Source organism: Mycteria americana, chromosome 1, assembly GCF_035582795.1.
Source record: "Mycteria americana isolate JAX WOST 10 ecotype Jacksonville Zoo and Gardens chromosome 1, USCA_MyAme_1.0, whole genome shotgun sequence".
Classification (NCBI taxonomy): domain Eukaryota; kingdom Metazoa; phylum Chordata; class Aves; order Ciconiiformes; family Ciconiidae; genus Mycteria; species Mycteria americana.
In genome coordinates, this window is record NC_134365.1 from 63,719,201 (window position 1) to 63,739,029 (window position 19,829).

Consider the following 19,829-nt stretch of genomic DNA (forward strand, 5'->3'; position numbering starts at 1 on the left):
TCGTTCTGCATCTGCACAGCTGCTTCTCCCACATCTGAAGTCGGTGCTGAATCCCCCCAGCATCCAACAGCCTGATAAATAAAAGCGATCTTGAAACTGAAAAAATAACCCGCTGCAGCATGTCTAAAACCCTGCTGAAATTTTTACTTAGAATAAATCTTAACCCTGGGACCAGCCTAGGGTTCTTACAGCCAAAACTGACTGTACACTGCCAATATAATATAAAAGCTACCACGAGCACCAAGGGAACAGCTGAAAAAAAGTGAGGAAACGAGAGTTGCCCTGCTTGACCACCGAGGAGGGAAAAACCGAGGCTGCGCCATCCAGCAGCTGGGGCATCCAGAGAACGTCTAATCTGACATGGTGAAACCCCAATTAGGGAGGGGGCGTTCCCTCTAAAAACTCAAATCAAACATTAAACAAAATAAAACCAGAGCTGGTTAGAGAAACTTAAATAAAGCCGCATGGTTGAGAGAAACTGGAAATACTGCAAAATCAATTTGTTTTTCCAGGCTTTCTGGAAGAAAAAATGGAGAAAAGTTCCAAGAAAATATCTCCTTATATATGTTTTTGGAACAAAATAACTTTACTTTGCAAATTGAAACAACTTTGACTTTACGTTAGAAGCTGTAACTGAAACAAAATATTCTAATCAACTTTCTACTTTTATTTCGGCTTTTGACTCTTCAAAATCAGCCACAACATGAAACTTCTATCTTCCACACATTTCCTAATGAAATCTCAGAAAACATTAAGGGCCATGTAAGGTATATATTTTTTTTAATTCTTGATGCTGGTAATATAGCATGCCATCTATTCCTGCTGCAGTCAATTACAATTATATTAAGAGGAAATTAGGAGTGCAAAATAAGGCGTTAAAAGGTTCGAAAATCTTAGACTGAGTGCAGTCTTTGTATCCTAAAGCATATGCAAAAATGGGTCCAATTCTTTAGTTATGTTAGCCTACGCTATTTTTTGCCACAGGATCTCTATTTGGTTTTGCAAATGTAACATTTATAAAGAAAATAATGTCCTGAAAGGTTTTAATATTACATACAAAAAAAAAAATCTTTCATGTGAAATGAATCAGTCACAAACTCAGGATTCGCAACCTTTAGACATAAAGCTCACATGACAACTTGTAGAAGAAGTCAGTGATCTGTAGAGCCCTGTCACCGGAGAGCGATACTAGCAAGTGAGTTTCCTTGTTCTTTAATAATTTTTGTTGAGTCTGTATTTACTGAGATTCTTCAGGGGCTTATAAACTTAAGCAGTTTGGTCAGATTTTCGAAGTGTTTTTTATATCCAGCCCTTACACTAGAGGGAACAAAGCCAAAGTCAAAGGGTTTATTTTTCCCCACAATGGATAAATAACCCTGTCTTTTCCCTAGGCTTCTTCTCCGAAATAGACCATTTTGACTGAAAAATTCTAAATGGAAAATATTAATTGAAGCAGTTAAAGTTTGATGATCTACTGAGAGGTAAACATTGTAATGGAAGACATTGGGCAACTCTAATTATAGATACCACCATTGCCTCTGCTACTATACAGCTTCTTTGGAACTGATGATATACCAGTATAGTCCTGACGACATTAAAATGTGACTGAAGGTCAACGACTGGTTAAACTGGAATGTTTCTGAGCCATTGTTAAATTATTCAGAATTATTTTAGGAAAGCTGCATAAAAAGTGCAAGAGTGCAGTTTTAGCTTCATCTAAATGCGCATACTGAAAATGGAAAAGGAAATGGGGAAACTGTCGTTTGCAATTGCCTTGAAAAGGGAAAAAAATATCTTGTGTGTCTTAAACTTACAATTAACCTAGCAGAGGAGAACAGTGCAAGATAGTTCTTGTTTTTACTACTTATTTCCCCAAACCCTTTTCTGCAAGAGCAAGCGTGAAAGGAAAAGAAGAAGAATGGGACATTATTTCAGTAAAGAATGTAGTTATTTTAGTTTCTGTTGCTTAACACCAGTGAGAGGAGACTGGCAGGAGTAAATAATTAACAATGATCAACAATCCTTTTCTTTTGCTGCAGGATAGCTGTTTCCTGATCCGTGTATATGTCTGTTGCTGCGTATGTGTCTGGGGGGCTAAATGGAGCCTCCTCTAGCCATCACCGAGCCTTCAGAAACAGGTGAATCAACGTGAAAATGAGCAGTGGCCAGGTGTGCTCAAAGTAGGGAGTACTCATTACGCTGGAGAGCTGGGAGCAAGCCATGCAGTGTGCAGGCTTGAATTTTACACCCCTCCTCCTCTTTCCTTTTTCTTTTAAGTGTGGGGAATTTAACGCTGAGAAAAAGTTAGCAGCACGGGGCAAGTGCTCTGCAACTTTCCTTGGTCGTGGTTGGGAGCATTGCGTGCACAGTGCAGCACTTCCCCAGCACCTGCATAACACTGCGGCGTGTTCCCTTCCTAAGGCTTAGACCAGCCAACTATTTGCTATCAACTATTTACAACAAATGGTGCCAAGATATGTGGTTGCTATATAAACAAAGAAGATTTCTCACTGAAGACTAAAATAAGACCTGCCGATTCATTTTTCACTTATGATCTATAAGATTTATAGCTGCAACACACTGTCAGTGGTAAGGAGCACATCATCTCTAAACATCCTTTCCCATGGAGGTTTTACTGTTGCAGAATGAACTTTACGTAGTGTACAATCACAAGCAAAAAACCAGGATGGCAAAAATTTTTGCTTAGAACAAATCTGGAGTTAATTGCTAGGTAATTTTGTTAAGATCAGAAGACAACTTTCCAGGCTCTGGTCAGAGAACCACTACAAAAACAGCTGCATCAATTTAAGATGCTACTACCCCATCAGCTGTTCGCCACCCCCCACCTATTGGAGATTACCACCATTGAAATGGAGCCGGTGGAGAGCCCCTGTAAGCACTCATCATCTGCTTCAGTGCCAAGTCAGCCTGCATAGTTTTGAAAAAGTCCGCACTGATACATAAACTAAGATGGATTAGCTTCTGAGCTGAACCAGATGAGGAATGCTCACATGAGCCTTTCTGTAGGCCTTGCTGTGGGAATGGTAAGTCCAGCTAAGGCATCTTAACAAAAGGTTGTTAGCATTGTGCTAGATAAGAATATTATCATTATATAAAAAAAAAGAAGGAAAGGAAAAAACCTTTCATATGTTTAAGTTCAAGTATAAACATAAAGGCAGGTAAATGGATTAAGCTATCTGAATGAATGACTAAAGAGAGAATTATTCCCACTATTTTTGAGATGACAATACTACTTTTAAAAGACTTAAAATGAAGAGCAAAGGATTGCAGGCATTAGTATAATAATGCCCACGTGTATCACATTAACTGTTACTGAAGAGGAATGAACTTCACTTGCATACACACAAGTCCCCAAATATAACTCCCATCACATTCTAAACAAAAAGCTCATCCATGAAAAAAAGTCACCTGCTTGTGTTAATAGTTAACAGAAAGGATTCAAAAGTGGTGTGGGGAAACTGATTTGTAGCCAAGGGAGCCATTAGGAGAAATGATGCCCAGATAAAACCTCTGGCACTAGAAGTCACCACAGCACTGGTTGCTGTGGTAGGCTGGGTGGGAGGTGGGAGGCTGGCCAGGTAAGCCAGAAGGAAGATTACTGTCACTGTCTGTCTTGCTATTATGCTACTCTTTTGATTTCTGCTGCTGGCCGCTTTTGGAAGAGGACACTCAATTAGGCTACACAGATCTTAGGCATGATACATGGCAACCATTCAGACTATCATATATTGCCATGTCACTTCTGCTCCAACGCTCAGTGCTGAACTCCTAGGCTTCTGGGTAGGTACATGTAAATCACTTCCCTGTGCTGTGAAACATCACTTGCATAGACCTGAACGGGTTCCTCTACCATCAGGTGCTTCAAAAGGACTTTTTGTTCATGAGCAGCGGAGTTATCTCCAAATGTGGATAAAGACATGAAAACAAAGCAAAGTACTGGGTCTGAACTCTGATTGCTCAAGTATGTAAAAAGGCCAACTTGAATGTTGTGATCTGAGCCTGTACCAATACTGGAACAAGTGAGAAACTAATTACTCTTCTACTCTTCTCCTAACAAAAGCAGACTGGGAGAGGCAGGAATCAAAGGACATGATGCTCTCCTGTATGTCAACAGTAGGGAAAAGGGAGAAAACTGTAAACAAAACAACCAATCTGCTACAGACAAATAACAGTTTCAGAAGTCAGAAATGAGGGACTGTTGAAAACCTGTGCTATTAGACTGAATAAGCTTCAGAAAAAATTTCCCCACAGCATATGCCCAAAAAAGTAGGATAAGTTGAGCTTCCCTTTAAAAAACAACAAATGAACAGAAATCAAAGATCAGGACCAGCAAAGACCAGCACGAACTGCATCTCCGCTGCACATTTATCACACCTTCTCGTAACACAGTCAGCTAAGGACAGGATTAGATAAGGAAGCAATACTGTATTTAAACAGGAAAAAAATATTTATCAGCCTTAAGATTTCACATATTTTATCCAGCAGTAAAACGTGTTCTTTAAATAAGGAACAGAGCCCTGGGAATAGATAGTCCTTTCCTGTCTATAAGTGTTGTTTGTCTTCACTGTTGCAGTATAAAAAAAAAAGTGCTGCAAAACCAGTAAATAAATAGCCAATATAAGTTTGATGAAAGATTGGCTCAGAAGACTGCTTTTGGCCTGAATAGAAAGATATGCTTTCATCCTGTTTTGACTATACTCATACGTTTACCTAACATAATTGGATGTAGTTAATATTGCAGGAGCCTTCAAGCAGCGCACATTTCCCTCATTAGTGGGTTTAAAGCCTTAATGATATCTCCTGTGCTGCAGAAAAGCCCAATGTAGGCTTTAAAAGTGATTGGCAAGTTTCAACAGGAGAAAAGCTGGGGGAAGGCAAAACCTAATAAAACCCTGATCTTGTTTTCTTCAGTCATTTAGAAAAGAAAATTTTGCAGAATGATAGAAGAAAGAAAAAAAAGGTAAGGATAAACAAGCCTAAAAAGATAATTTTGAAAGTTGATCTTACAGTAACTAAAACATGTGAAAGAAATAGGGAGCGGGTAGAAAGAGGGAATGTTCCTTCACATACCTGCAACACACTAAGGCACATACATACTTAGTCCTACACAAACTCCTTCTGACATAAACGAGTGCATACGCACAGAGTGTTGTCAAATCAGCATCTTCCTACACCTGCAGCAAAACCACCTCTTTGTAGTTTCATTATGCAGCATTTTTTTCCCCCTTTAAGTCTCAATAGAGTTGGCAGGGAAGGCTTGCATCTAAGAAACAGAATGTCACAATATACCATTAACTAAGTACATGCAAAGGGTTGGGGTTTTTGTTGTTTGTTTGTTTTGTTATTGACTAATTTTGACCATTTTCCAGGAACAGAAATTTCACAGGCTGGTTTAGTTTCAAAAGAAGCGTAATTATGTACAGCTGTATTCAGTATTTCTTAACTGCCTTGAACAATCAGTGAAAGGGAGATTTGCACACATTATCAGCCACTATCATTAGCGCTGTAAAGTACGTAATCCATCTGGTGTGCTGGTGTCTACCTAGGAGCAGGTATTGAACCAATGATGGCTGCAGTATAATAGCATAAAGAAAGAGCATTAAACACAAACAAAACAACACAGCAACCCTAGTCATTTCTCGATACCAGATTGTCCTTGTGTTTGTGTTCCCCCATGGCTTTGCAAGCCATTTTTATACGTATAGGCATGGATAGTGGAGAATTAAAAATGTAAATTTCATCAACATGCGGTTTTGCAGTCTTCCCAGGGAAAGAGGTAGCAGGATACCATGGTGATGGCAGCGCTGCAGCCCATTAATAAACCAGAGAAAGACTCAGGGATAGATTCAAATACTTAGACCCATGCTGAAAAATAACTCACTTCATAATAAATCCTGTAAAAGATAAGATGACTGTGCATCTCAACATCAGCCGTGGTCTCAACCTATTGATTCATCATGTCTTGATGGGGGGCAAGAGAAGAGGAAACTTGTTTTTAAGCCTTCTAGCCTCCTTACAGTCAATTGCATTGCTTTTATATTGCCAAAGTTTATGGCCCATAGCATCTGAAAACAGACAACCCATGTCTGGAAAAGAGAAAAAGTGGAAAGTTTTTATTTTGTATTCCATCTGTGTGTAACCCATCTGTTTCCACCATCACTGCTAGCCCTTCATACAGGAGGGATCAGCTGGTTTTATTTGCTATCTTACCTGGAAATGTGACAAATATTAGTGTTTGCTTACTCAATTAGAGATTCGTAAATCTCAAGCAAACAAATTCACACGACCTATCTGGACAACAATATATTAGCTAGTTAAAATAGCACCCTTACAAGCCACACTTGGCTTTCTCCAAGCCCAACTACAGTCTGACCACCACTGCTGGGGATATGCTGACCTCTTGCAGGAGAGCTCCCTCCAGCCACGGCAACACAGAAAACCTTCCTCAAACAGCAAACCATCTCAGTAACTGCTCAAAGGAAATAAAATGTCAGTTACGGGCTCTCTTCTTTAACAGAGGGTCCCTTCCAAGTCAGTCAACCAGACCATCCTCAAACTAATTGGACTTAACTACAGTCAGTGTTTTTAGATTGATTGCTTGTAAGCCGTTCTGTGGCACTCCAAACTATTGTTATCGATATCTTCCTAAACTTTCAGAAGTCTTTATCAAATACTTAAATGTATGAGAAGAGACCGTGTTCGCCCTCTTTACCACGCGAGGCACAGAAAACCAAAGGCTCCTATTTAAGGGAACGTCCCCATTCTGGACAGACTATTAATAAACACACTTAGGTAAATACACACTCATGGCCCACTGAATTAAATGAGATATAAGAATGTGCATAGAAGTAAGTAAAGGCTAACATTTTTTTATGAATAGTAGTCAGCAGAGGCACATGCCATGTGTTCAAGGTAAGTACAAATGAGCTTTCCCACTTTGCAGGACAGAGATTTCATTTGGTTATCTGTTGAATTAGAATTACAAATAAAAATGACAAACTTGAGAGAAGATAATCCTCAAAATACATTCAACTGAATCTGCTAATATTAACTTTACTACTTTAGGGTTTTTTTAAATACTTCAAAATAGAAAGTTACTTAAAAGGAAGAAAAAAAAAGAGCTTTTCAATAAAACATTTTCCTCTACATTTCTGAAGCTTCTTTTAAGAACAAACAAAAAAACCTCCCACCACAACTATTTGAATTAACAGATAAACCAAATCCCAACCATTTGCCATCAGTTCTGAAGCAGTAACATTCACTAATGATAATGTTCAGCTGGAAACTCCCAACATACTCTTTTACATTTGTTAAGGTGACAAAGCACTTCCTAAATGATTTGCCTTTGTGAACACAGGAATTCTGTAGCAAAGCCAAAAACTGAGCTCAGAGATCCTAAAACCCAACCTACAGCCCTAATCACAAAACCAGACTTCATCTCACTGGGATTCAGAGGATCAGGTGGTTCCCAGAACACGGTCTACCAATATGTCAAGTCTTTCTTTAAGGCTAACTGAAGTCAAAGTCTGATTAATTTTACAGTCAATAGCAGTGATCATTTGACAACATTAGTTTTGTGCTATTAGCTTCAGCATACAGGGAATAAGGGGCAATTTGTTGTGCATGCATAAAAAGACATACACAGTCTGAAAGAAATGACCCTCTCAATATTTATTATTTTAATTTTAAAGTGTCTATTGCAAGCATACACACTGCTACTTTAAAACATTTAAACAAAACTGGATTTAATTGCTCAGAAAAATTAACCAGCAAGCTCTGAAAGCAAAAAGAGGAAAGAAGAAAGAAATCCAGAATTAAAAGCTATTTTACCAGGTAAAGAAGGTGGCAAAATAGTTACCTATACATTGACCAAGCTAGAAAGGTATCCTACTATGTCTAGAAGACAGCCATGGAGGCACACTGGGGAAAGAAAGCAGATACATCGTTATGGTTGTTGAGCCTAGGAGCTCCTGCTCCAGCACAGCCCAGTGAGAACCATCAGGTCAAAACAAGGGGAAGAGCCCTTGCCCAGCTCCCTGGCAGGGACTGGCACTGGAAAATCACTCAGGCATCTGGGCTCACATGGCTGTACAACAGCACCCACAAATATGCAGTCAACCAAATTAATATTAAACAGTTAAGTGCTGTAGAGCCAAACGCATTCCCTGGTAGCATAATTCCCTTTCTATAATGAAGCTGTACCAGCCAAGATTTCAAACCAACTATGATCTAGCAGCTGTAGAAAACTGCTAGGCAAAAAAGTAAATCTTAATAAATTCACTGCTTGGACACCTTTTCACTTATCCTCGTAAGGCACAGAATGATTTTTGGAAGTACTGAATATTCGCAGCTCAATGAGACTGAGCCTTATTGTACATGTGGCAGGATCGACACTTGCTTGAATTTGTCCTGCAAAGGGAGGGAGGGAAGGAGGGAGGGAGGAGAGAACATCGCAGCTCTGTATCACAAAGAACTGGATGTTCAAGGCACGGCCTGCCATCAGGTGTGATGGCTTTGCTGCATCAGGAACTGAAATGTCACCACAGCTTGTACAAAGAGGCACATTTTGTGAAGTTTCCATAATAAGATATGGCACAATTGACATCTGCAAGGCTCTAGTGAGGACTAGAGATTCAGCATCTCCTCAAATCATAGAGAGACCCCAAATCAATCTGTGTGCATCTGTACGCATCCATAAATATATACAAATATGCGCGCATGCACACATGCAGGTGTAACAACTAATCCTGGGACACGTTGGCTCCAGAAGTGTTATGCTGGTCACCTTCCATGTCCTATGTGAACCCAACAAAATCCAAGATGAAACAAGATGAAGGAATGGGAAAATGAAAAAACATATATAAAAAGACTGAGCCAGTGAACAAATTTAAAGCACATTCCTTCCCTCTGCTGCCACAAAACCCAGCTTGTTTTTAAAACTAAATATCACAATCAAATTATTAGCACGCACTGGAACATCAGTTGTGTACTAAACTATCCCACTGAACAGTCATTTTAAAGGGTGGAAAATGAAGACCTCATTATATATATTTCACCTTTTTTTCCATTCGTTTGAATCATTTTCCAAATATTGACTTATGCACCGTCATACTGTGTGTCACTAGTGCTCCAAACTACACGCCCATGCGAAGGTGAGCCTCTAACAAAGCACACTCATCATCTGTTTATAAACTGAGTTCATCACACTTTGCAACAACAATTTGGAAATAAACTAAGAAATTCACATGAAAGGAGGATGATGATGGCATTGACACAACCGGAAATAATCCCAGGACATTTAATTTGAAGAAAAGAAACATTTCTAAACCAACCAACCAAGGGTACAGGGTCAAGACAGCATGTAGATGTGTCTTTTGGCAATGCTACACAACTTTTCATTCCTTAACTATTTTTACATGACATATCTCCAAATGAATATGTTAGTGGGTTTATTTTTCAAAACAGTAAACCATATTTGTGAGCGAGGGACTGAAGAAACAGCCCAGCCCATAAACTGGATCAGACTATGGGTTTGGATACACAACTGAATTCCCACTGTTTACTGAATGACAGCACATCAGCGGGGCTGCTGCGTACAGGCAATGCCTGTACTCTAAAAATCAAAGCAGAAGGTATCAAGTAAGATCTTGCACAAGACACGCAAGTGACCCTTTACTTGCAAAAGGCCAAGAACACATACACACACACACACACACACACACACACACACACACACACACACAGAGTCAGTTCCTGAGGCACCACACTGAGCTGTTTGAAGCCAGTTGTGCATCCCAGCCCCGCTCTGGAGACGCATAATCGCTATCAGTCAGTGTAGGGTCACCTGAAGTTAATGGAAGTACGCTGATTTATGCTGGCTGAGGGCCTGACCCAAAATTCACAGAATTACAGGATGGTTGAGGTTGGAAGGGACCTCTGGAGGGCATCTTGTATCAAATTTGGATAAACCATTTGATAGAGCAATATACACAGACACTTGTCTTGCCAGTACTGTGTTCCCTGAGACCAGAGAGAACAAGAGACCAGAAAGAACAGCCGATGCAGGGCTATGGCAGCCGTTCTGGACCACAGCTGAACAAGATGCAGAAAATAGGATCCTTCCTATTTGGTGGCTGTACTTTATTTGTTTAATGCCACAGGTAGGCCTGAAGCATTACAGATTTAGCAAAATAAAGATGAGGCCAACAGCTTAGTGTAACAGGCAAATTCTACACGTGAAAAGAATAATCATGTCCCACACAGATAAACTAGGAGGAGGGGAAGGACAAGGACAAGGACAAAAAGAAAAGCAGCTCAGGCAACTGTCTTTTCCTTCAAGAGGGATACAAGGAATTTGTACTGCCATGCTATATCAACTTCCATGCTACTTTTTTGTTCTTACTTTTACCACTTCATTATTATTTGTTGTTAATCCATTGCTACTTTTTCCACTGTAGCAGCAAAGCTCCTGATGAGAAAAGAGTGATGTTTTCTTACAGCTATTGGAATTGGTGTAGATTTTTAATTTTAAAATCTCACCCTCCTCCAGCTGATTGGCATGCAGATTTAAGGATTTGGTCTGGATCAACTACTAGTTTCCACTTGTGATAGCCACATGGATCCTGGCAGAGCACTGACTCCAGCAGCCTGACAAACCTTGACTAGCCAATACTTACCTGTTGCCTTTGGGCTCACTGATCCACATTTTTAGCAAATATTTGGCCTACAACTTCAGGATCATTTAAATTACACACCAGGTAATGTCTCTCTTCACATTGCTCCATCTTAACATTCTGCTCCTACATTTTTAAAAGTATGGTTTAATGATTCTCAAGTACTAATTCAAAAACAAATTTTCAATGCAGAAATTAAAAACAATCTGAAAACAGATTATGTATCATTATCCCACCTGGCAGAATGCAACAAACATCATAAACCTATCTCACTCACAACACAGTAATGCAGCTAAAAATGGTCTTAGTGCTCTTAAAAGAAACCTTCTATTCAAGAGACGACTTACCATAGTTGTGAGAAAAAGGTATCATTTACCACAGCACGGCCCTGCCTAGAATGCTGGCTGAGGTTTCCATGGTTAACCTAAATTAAAATCAATGCCATATTTTTTGGCAGAAGGTCTATAAGCTAATTTTCCTCTTTTCTTCGTCAACTGTAATTAAAAACATAGGGAAAAGGCTTCATATCCTCAAGTATGAAGGTACATTACAGTAGATATTTTTGTTTTTAAATGGCTACAATGCTCACCTTAATCAAGTCAAAATTAAGTGGGAAAGTAGAATGTCATTATTGCCTTCTTGTGATTATCCAGTTAACAATAAATATACCCCATGCCTACAGGGGAATAACACCCTGCGTGCTAGACTTGGTTGCTTGTTCTAAAAGGAAGTGAACCTTAATGCAGATTTGATCTGCAGTCACCATACACTCCTGTCACAAGAATTACTAATCAGTAACTCAGAAACAACAGAAGAGGGCAAGGGAACCTAAAAGGCTTTTTACAGCAATATTCAAAAAATATTCATAGTAAAGATGTGAAATGTGTAATATCAAAGGGAAACATAATTGTATAAAATGAACAGGAGTCTGGCTTCTGTTCACATGCAAAATCTACTTTGTCCATATAATGAGTGAGCAGATAGGTTCAATGTGAGAGAAGTGTGTAACGGTCCAGGTCTCTCTGGGTGTGGAGACAGGACATGAGATGCTTCCAAAAGAGTCCTCTCAGCAGATTAAAACCACCCTGATTCCATAAAGGTCTTCTGATGACTTCCCGGCAAGCAGCCAGCAAGTACACAATCCCAGATTAGGGTCATTCTTCTCACGAGCACTCAAAGGCATGGCATCACATTATAGCCAGCTTTCATAAAAGCTCGGAGTTCACTGAATCATCATCTTATCCACTTCTGTCTATCAAGTACATCATCCACTGTTTGCAACCCTTCACAAGTTCTATTTCCCATTGTCTCTTGCTCTAATATATATATATATATATATTTTAAGATTAATTGAAAGAACAGCAAAATAAACATGGAATATAAACTTCTACCCCCTAATACACTTAGCTTTTAGAATTAGTCCTGCACAGCCTTCAACTCAGTGACACTTTGTTAACATATGATTGCTACAACTGCTACAGAGTGTGGTGAATAATCTCTCTTTGTGGTGTTCTGGGTTAGATAACTCACATTTTCACCTCTGGTGGATGAGGTACAAATCTTGATTTTGGAAATGCATTTGGGAAGATGGGGAAGAAAAGCACAGTGGGTTTTCCCAAGGCCTGTTCAAACCCAGTGGTCTCACCCCCTTTCCCATCCTTCTCACCCTAAAAGACTGACACTCTTAAGCTAAAAAAAAGGCTTTGGGTTGAAATAATAAGCATGTGCCATGTCTGGGCTGAAAGATATTAGCCTAGCTTTGTGAACAGCACTGACTCCGAAGTCAATTCTATAACCACTCATGAGCAGACTATTTGGGGAAGGAATGGGTAAAATAAGGTAGGGGGATCTATTTTGCATTTTGAATTCTCCACTGACAAATAGAAACCCTCACTTAAAGTAGAGGAGCTTGCTTTCAGTAATTTTAAAATATACAAACAGAAGCAACCCTATTAAAAGTCTTAAAACGACATTTATTCAGTCAATATGAGAAGACAGAATTCTATTACTTGGAAAGTGCTTTCTCACTCTCACCTTTCAACCATTATTCACATACAACCAAAATCACATCTGAATAAATTCCACTGGCCTTCATTACATACCAGCCAGCACTATTTATTTTCATATAGAATTGTTAGTGTACAGGATAGCCGAGAGGCTATCTGTTAGTGTATAGGAAGCCGATACTTCACCGAGAGAGCTGACTGTGAATTAAAGAGGAGAGGCAGCTTCCAGTGTGAAAATTCACGAGGGGAAAAAGATCCCCAGGTTAGATGTGGGAGAACCCAGAAACAGAAGGCTGCCTACCTTCAGTAAGTGAAAAGCAATGGCCAGAACAGGGGGAACAAAGTGGAAAGTGAGAAATAACAAGGCTCAGAGATTGCCGCCGTGTGAGAAGACCATGGAACAAGCAGATAAAAGCATATACGATGAAGCAAGTTCATTTGAATTAGACTCATGGGCATTAAGCAAGCCAGAAATAGCAACAGTGCACAGGGGGGAAACTGTTCATTTTGTTAAAGAGAGGGCTAGGAGTTAGATTTTCTCATCTGCCACAGGCTTTCTGGTTAGTGGTGGGGATGTCACTCAGTCTATGCCTCAGTTCCTCATCCATACAGCAGGATGTTGTGCAGAAAAGCCACAATGGTTCAGGGGACGGTCAAGTGATAAGGGCAAGATATGAACCTACACAGACAGCTATACCTAACAGATCCCTGATGAAGAAAAAAAGGGAGAGACACTGGCTATAGTGACCTGACCTACCTGAATTTTAGAGAGGAACACATGTTACAGACCATGACAGATGGATATACGACCACAAGAGAGAGAGAGAAACCTCTGACCATAAAAGCCTGGAGAAAAAGAAAAACTTCACCAAATAAGAAGGATGACAATGCACAGACAGATATATTCAAATAACAAGGCTGACTAAAATTAAGAGCAGAACGAGTATCTGAATGTACCCTCAAAGGAATGCTCTCTAATTTCAGGGAGGTGTTATTTGGGCACCAGCTACTGCTATGAATAGTGGGTACAGTCTATTCCTATCAAATATACAGGAGAAAAGCATGGGAAAGTTATAGACAGAAAGAAATAGGGTTCCTGCTTGGGGGTGGAAGAAGGGAAGGGGTGGGAAATTCCTTCAAATATAGAGAAAATGGCGAAAAGACCCTTGCCACACACACCAACTTCAGCCTAAGATGCTTGCACACGGGGATTCTTCCATTCAGATGTGAGTTACAGACAGAATGGAGGGTGACTGGTACAAGTGGTTATTAAATAAGATACAGGTAGTCACAAGATGAACCTCATGTACCAAAAGAAGCAAGCAAAGGAGACAAGCAGTCTGCAAACAGACTGTCTGGTTGCAGAGAGGATCAGAGGGGCAGAGGAGACAGACAGCTGATCAGAGATGAAATTTTCCCCGAGGGCACAAACAACCCTCCTGAATACATGTGAGTTTATTTGAGCAGGTTTGAGCATACAAAGGGGCCAGGAGAAGCAGGGAATGGATGGCATTGAGGCAGCATGTGGTCACAGTGACAGTATTTCCTTGTAAAATGCTGAGGAACTGCTGGAAATCTTTACTATCCCTCTGGCCATTCCCCCCTCATTATTTGTTCTAACCAGTACTTGAAAAAGAGTTTTTTATGTGTCTATAGATAAGTAAAATAAGTAACCAACAGCATATGTATTAGTCCTTGCTAACCCCAAATTCGTTCTTTGCTATTTGTTATTGTCAGAGTGGTAAGTATGACAAAGCAACACACGTTAGCTGCAGGAGGCATGTCCCTGTCCCAAGCAGCCTGCTCCTGCCTTACAAAGTCTAAAACCACAAAACAGATCATGGGTGGGAGAAAGCAAGTAACACTGTCCCCATGTTACAGATTGAGAACAAGGAAGAGAGCTAGCAAGTGATTTTCCCAGGACTTCACAGGAGGTCAGTGGCAAAACTGGATATTGAAAGCCTCTCTCTTCAGCATCCATCTGGTGCCTCAGTCACAAGGGCACTATATCTTTTTTAAGGACATTCTCTTTCATCCTCAGAGTGTCCTGATAAGAGGAGTCTTTGACTGAAATGTATATAGTGAGTTTATATACCTTCAAGTTTCATTGAACCATGTTGTACTTGTTCCCCCTCTCTATTTCCAGCTCCCTTGCAGTCACTTTTGGTCTGAGCTCAAATTAACAGTACTACCACCTTCATCCACAAAGCCAACCTTTCTATCTACTTACAGTTCTGTTGGTGAAGTTACTGAAGTCTGTCACTAAGATTTGCTTGATCATCTCTGGTGTGGAGACCACCACAAACATCTGCCGACCAATGTAGTACCTACAAAGAAAGTAGAAAGTCATTTTAGCAGGTAACATCAACCAGAGAACCGTCACCTTCCCTAAAATACCTCTGTTGGCTTGAAAACATTTGCCATGAACAAATATCACAGAAAATATATTCCCTTGGGTAAACCAGTATCTTTGCCCATCCCTCTCAACTATTAAATTAAGATGCATGGTCCTGGAATTTAAAGGAAACAGCTTAAAACCTTTTACTGATTAATCGATACTCAGCCAACATTTTAACATACAAGTTTACACACTCTATGCTCACTGCGAATTCTGTACAAAGTGATGCAGTATCACTAAACCAAACTGCAAAGAGGCAAAACATTAGTAACCAACAACTCAAACAATCATGAAAGACCTACAAAATCGATTATCCTGCAGTTAGCCACATGAAATGTCTTTCCATAGCAAAGCCCTGTCTACAATGAGCCTTTCCAGAAGTTCCCCCAGCGTGGCTGCAGTAAAGGCACACTTCCACCACCTCGACTAGCACTGGAACCGAGTGCATCTCAGAGCCCAGGCTCCGCATTACCACGAACGTGACCATCCAACAGATACCATCTGAATCTTGCATAACACCAATGAGAAAAAAAAAGACACAAAAAAGAAAAAAAAAGTCCACCAAGTATAAAGAAATTAATAAAACTTTACAAGAAGACTGGGTGATGGGGGTCTCTCACTCTCGGCTCATACACCCCCTGTCTCCTGCTTCCAGTTTAATCTGATCTTTGGAGCCAGGGTCTGTCCTTGGGGGACTTCACACCATTGCGGATGCCACAGAGGTACTTGGACCCACCCCAACCCCACAGAAGAGCTCCTTCTCCAGCAGCATTGCCCCCAAGGCCCATGGGCTCTCCATGCTTGGCTGCTCTGCAGGGGGAGGAAGGAGTACCACCAGCAAGCAGAGGTTGCCTGCAGTCCCTACCTTTGCTGACTGCTGGACCAGAAAGACTATGCAGGCGGTGCTGCCATGGCTCTGCCAGGAGAGAGGAAGAGGAGGCTGGAGCAGGCACAGGGGGGCTGGGCAGCTCAGAGCAGGACACGAGAGCAATACCACAGATGCTGCAATACCATGGTAATATCGATGCCTAATCATTTTGCTATGATATAGATTAGTATCAATATATTGCTTATCACCTGTCTACATTGCAGCGACAGAACAGACAAGCAAACCCTGGGCTGAATTAAATTTAGTAACTGGAGGTTCCCATGGCAATGAAGCTGCAGCAGCACTGATTTCACCAGGGGCAAACAAGTCAGACAAATATCTTGATTCCAAAGCAGGGTTTCACAGTCCACCTTGACCCCCGTAACACCAAAACTCATAACAAACAAATGGCAGAGAAGAACAAGAAAATAATTTTCTTCAGGAAGGAAGAGATCTTTTCTTCTCTGGTGGGTTTCAAGAGGCAACTGTTATTTCCCAAATCCAAGCCACAGGCTCCACTTCAACCTTAGATACAGGTTGTACGTTCTATTAAAATAACCCTTTTTCACCTCTCCCAGTTTGCTAAACCACAGCAAAGTAGCTGCCTGTTAATGATCAAACTTTTCTTCAGAATCCTAATAGGTGCATAAGAAAGAGCTGAGGCCTCATTTTAAAGAGTGCTTTGATCACAGTCTTTGGCAAAAGAGGATAATGCCCTACATGCCCCTTCCGCATGTACTTCGTACAATTTCTCTGGCATTAGAGAGGCAAAGTAAGCTCCCAAGGTGAAGACGTGCCACTCCAAACCTACCGGGGATGATCAGCCATGAATATTGACCTCTCACGCTCACACCCTGCTTTTCCCTTCCCCTCTCCAAGTTTATCAAGTGTCTTGTCTCATTTAATGGTTAGTGACTGATGGTACTCCAACACACAGCTTTTCATAGGGACCAAATCCTTAACACCAGAGTCCAAATCTGAATCAGAAGCTGATTACGTCTACCCAGACAGCTTAACTCTGACCACCAAGAGGCACCACATCATACACCATGCAAAGCACATGTGTGTGTGTGTGTGTGAGAGGGACGCTTCTAGTTTATTTCAATATTGGGAAGCTGCAGAGCTCCAGCTCCGGTGCACTGGAATAACAGGACAGCGCTCACAGTCGGAGCCCTTGCGTCACAGTGCACTTTGTGCTTGAAAGCATTCAGGACTAAAATTTGGGACAGGAGCATCGTCTGCTCAAGCTGCTTTTATGAGAAAGTGACTCACAAGCCAAGTTTATGCAAACAAATCTATTCATCATCCTCCAACTCAGACCAGTCACCCGAACTCTCAGTTCTGCTTCCACAGCTAAGCTCTTTCTTTTTTATTTACTCTTCTCTCACTTTCTATCTATAGGCACCTGTTTTTCCTTTCCTTATCCAGTTATAAATAAGGGCAGAGAAGGAGAAAGAAGAGAAGGGGAAAAAAATCTCCTAAAATTAATAAACGGAAAATACTGAAAAAAGATCTTCAATTGCTTTTCAAGCAAAGTTCTGCGTACTTTTAAGGAATGACTGCTGTGAAGTACACACAAACTACCATCTTCTATTGAATCCCCAACAGTAAAAGCTCTCTCGTTGGCTTTTTTCCATTCTCCTACTTTCTGTATATAATCTTTCCAACCTTTTCTAGGACACAAGAAGAAGAGGGTGTGCATGGACATGCTTTGGAAGTCAAAATCCACAGGCTAGGAGCATGAATTCCATGATCTTCCCCTGAAGTTAAGGAAAAAGGACAAGAACAGCTAAGTATGAAACAAGATCATCTGAGCTATTGCATTTAGCAAACACAGGTCCAGAACCTGCAAAGCCACCAGAAATATGCTTAACTAAGTTTTAACATATTTAAAATCCTTTGCAAGGCCTCGGTCACAAACCAAGAGGATATCTCCCAACTAGATTTTTTTTTTTTATTTGTTCCGAAATGGCAAGTAAAAGATAAAATCCTCCTGAACAATAATCTATTCTTTCCAAGTAAATAACATATTCACCCCGCTATGTAACTTCATTTTGATTCTGTATTACTACATGAGGATATCACCAGCCTCACATAGACTTAGATTTATTATTGAACAAAACCCGATATTCTTGTCAGATTTTAATAAATAAGAGTTTGAGAAAAACAAAAGCCTCCCGGCAAGTGCATTACAAATGGATTCATGAATAATTTAGGACAGCACTTTTTATTAACTTTCTCTAGGTTAATCTTTTCACAGGGCTTGTCCACACACAGAAGTCCTACTTTTAACTACGGTGATATGGTACCGTTACACTGCTTGACCCAACCCTTTGTAATACTTTCATGTAGGGCATTCGGGATGTAATACAAACGCTCGTGACTATCTAGCTCACTCCTGCACAGAAACAAGAACGGGTGAATGTAGTACAGCGTCCTCAGAGCAATGCAACTCTGTCCACGTGGGAATCTGTTGTAACACTGCCATACCAGTAAAAATAAATTTCATGACCCACGCATGAGTGTAATTTTCAAGTGTAGATGAGGCCTCAGTTATTTAAGTTATGCCATTAGGGCAATTTCTACTAAATTTCAGTTTAAACTGCAGCCCTCTGAAATAGAGAAAAAAATCCACATTTTTAGACCAGCAGCTTTAGCTCCGTTGGAAGGCGAGACAGGAAAGACCTGGTACCAGTACACCAACGGCATGAGGACAGCGTTAGCTTCCTCCAGCAGATGAAAGGGTGGACGACGAGCCGGCGCCCCAGTGGGCTGCCGGTGCAGAATCGGGCAGCCGTGTGCTGCACCGTCCCCACGAGGGCCAGGCAAAAAGTTTGTCAGAAGTGTTCGACAGAGGGCATGGATTTACTCCCACAAGTTACGGAAAAGGCAGGCTGCCCTCCAGTGCATTTACCAAAGGGCTCGCAGGCCAAGGGGGTGGTTGCGTTATAGTATATTGAGCGAAAGAAGTCAATCTGCATTCGGTGTGTTTTAATAGCTTAAGAGGCTACCAACATCCAACAGGCTCAACTGCAGCACTTTGATTCATAAGAGCAGACAAGCACCACTCTTAGGACAATTAATGAAAGGGACAGAGACTTCTGCCTCGTGTTCAGGTTTCACCCAGGATGTTGCGGTCCTCTTGGCAAATATTTAGTCATTTAGGAAACGTGTCTTTCCTTTTATCGGCAAGAATAAGCAGCGATCCAGCAATGATTTCTGCTGTTCTGCATGTGCCCCGCCATTGCTTTCTGTAGAGATGTGGCCCAGGTGTTCCAACCCACACCTAGTGCCTGCCATGGCCATGGCCACAGGAGTTACCCCATGGAGGTAGGAGACACCTGAGAGATGAGCTGCTGAGCCCAACCATGAGCTGAGGTAGGAGCAGTGAGACGAGAGGCAGGTTGGACTGCCCCATCCCTCCTGCAACACCCAAGCACACCATCTCCCTTTCCAACATTCGCCAGGGACCCCCCTGCCCCCTCAGGAACGCAGATTTCTGTTCTCGGCGCCGTAGCGGATCAATCAGCTACTTTTCAAATTAAAAGACCAATTTAGCATTATCCTTTCTGTGCCCCCAAGATCGCTCTGGTCTCACTGCAGGGTCACCTGCTGCCCACAGCATCCCCAGGTCCTAGCAATGGACGTGCTCTCTGAGCACAGCTCACAGCATCGTTGCCTCGCTGCGCGGGAAAAGATGGAGTGCACGTGCAGTACGTCATGGCAAAGGGCCGTATGCTTTTGTGTAACACCCGTGTGGGAAACACCTGCAAACCCTTCACCTTGTTTATAGTGCTGCTGTCAATTCACAGAAGACTTTGATCTCCCTATCTATTATCAGTCCCGTGTATTACAAACACATC

The 19,829-nt window shown here is 41.2% G+C and overlaps 1 protein-coding gene across 4 annotated transcripts in view; it reads right to left on the reverse strand.

Annotated features, from left to right (window-relative positions):
• Positions 1 to 19,829, reverse strand: part of TBXAS1 (thromboxane A synthase 1) — a 247,856-nt gene that overhangs the window by 116,263 nt on the left and 111,764 nt on the right. For all 4 annotated transcript variants that reach the window (XM_075503014.1, XM_075503023.1, XM_075503006.1 and 1 more), the window contains one exon: positions 14,931 to 15,027. In XM_075503014.1, coding sequence (XP_075359129.1) covers positions 14,931 to 15,027 — 97 coding nt within the window. The remainder of the gene's footprint in view (positions 1 to 14,930; positions 15,028 to 19,829) is intronic.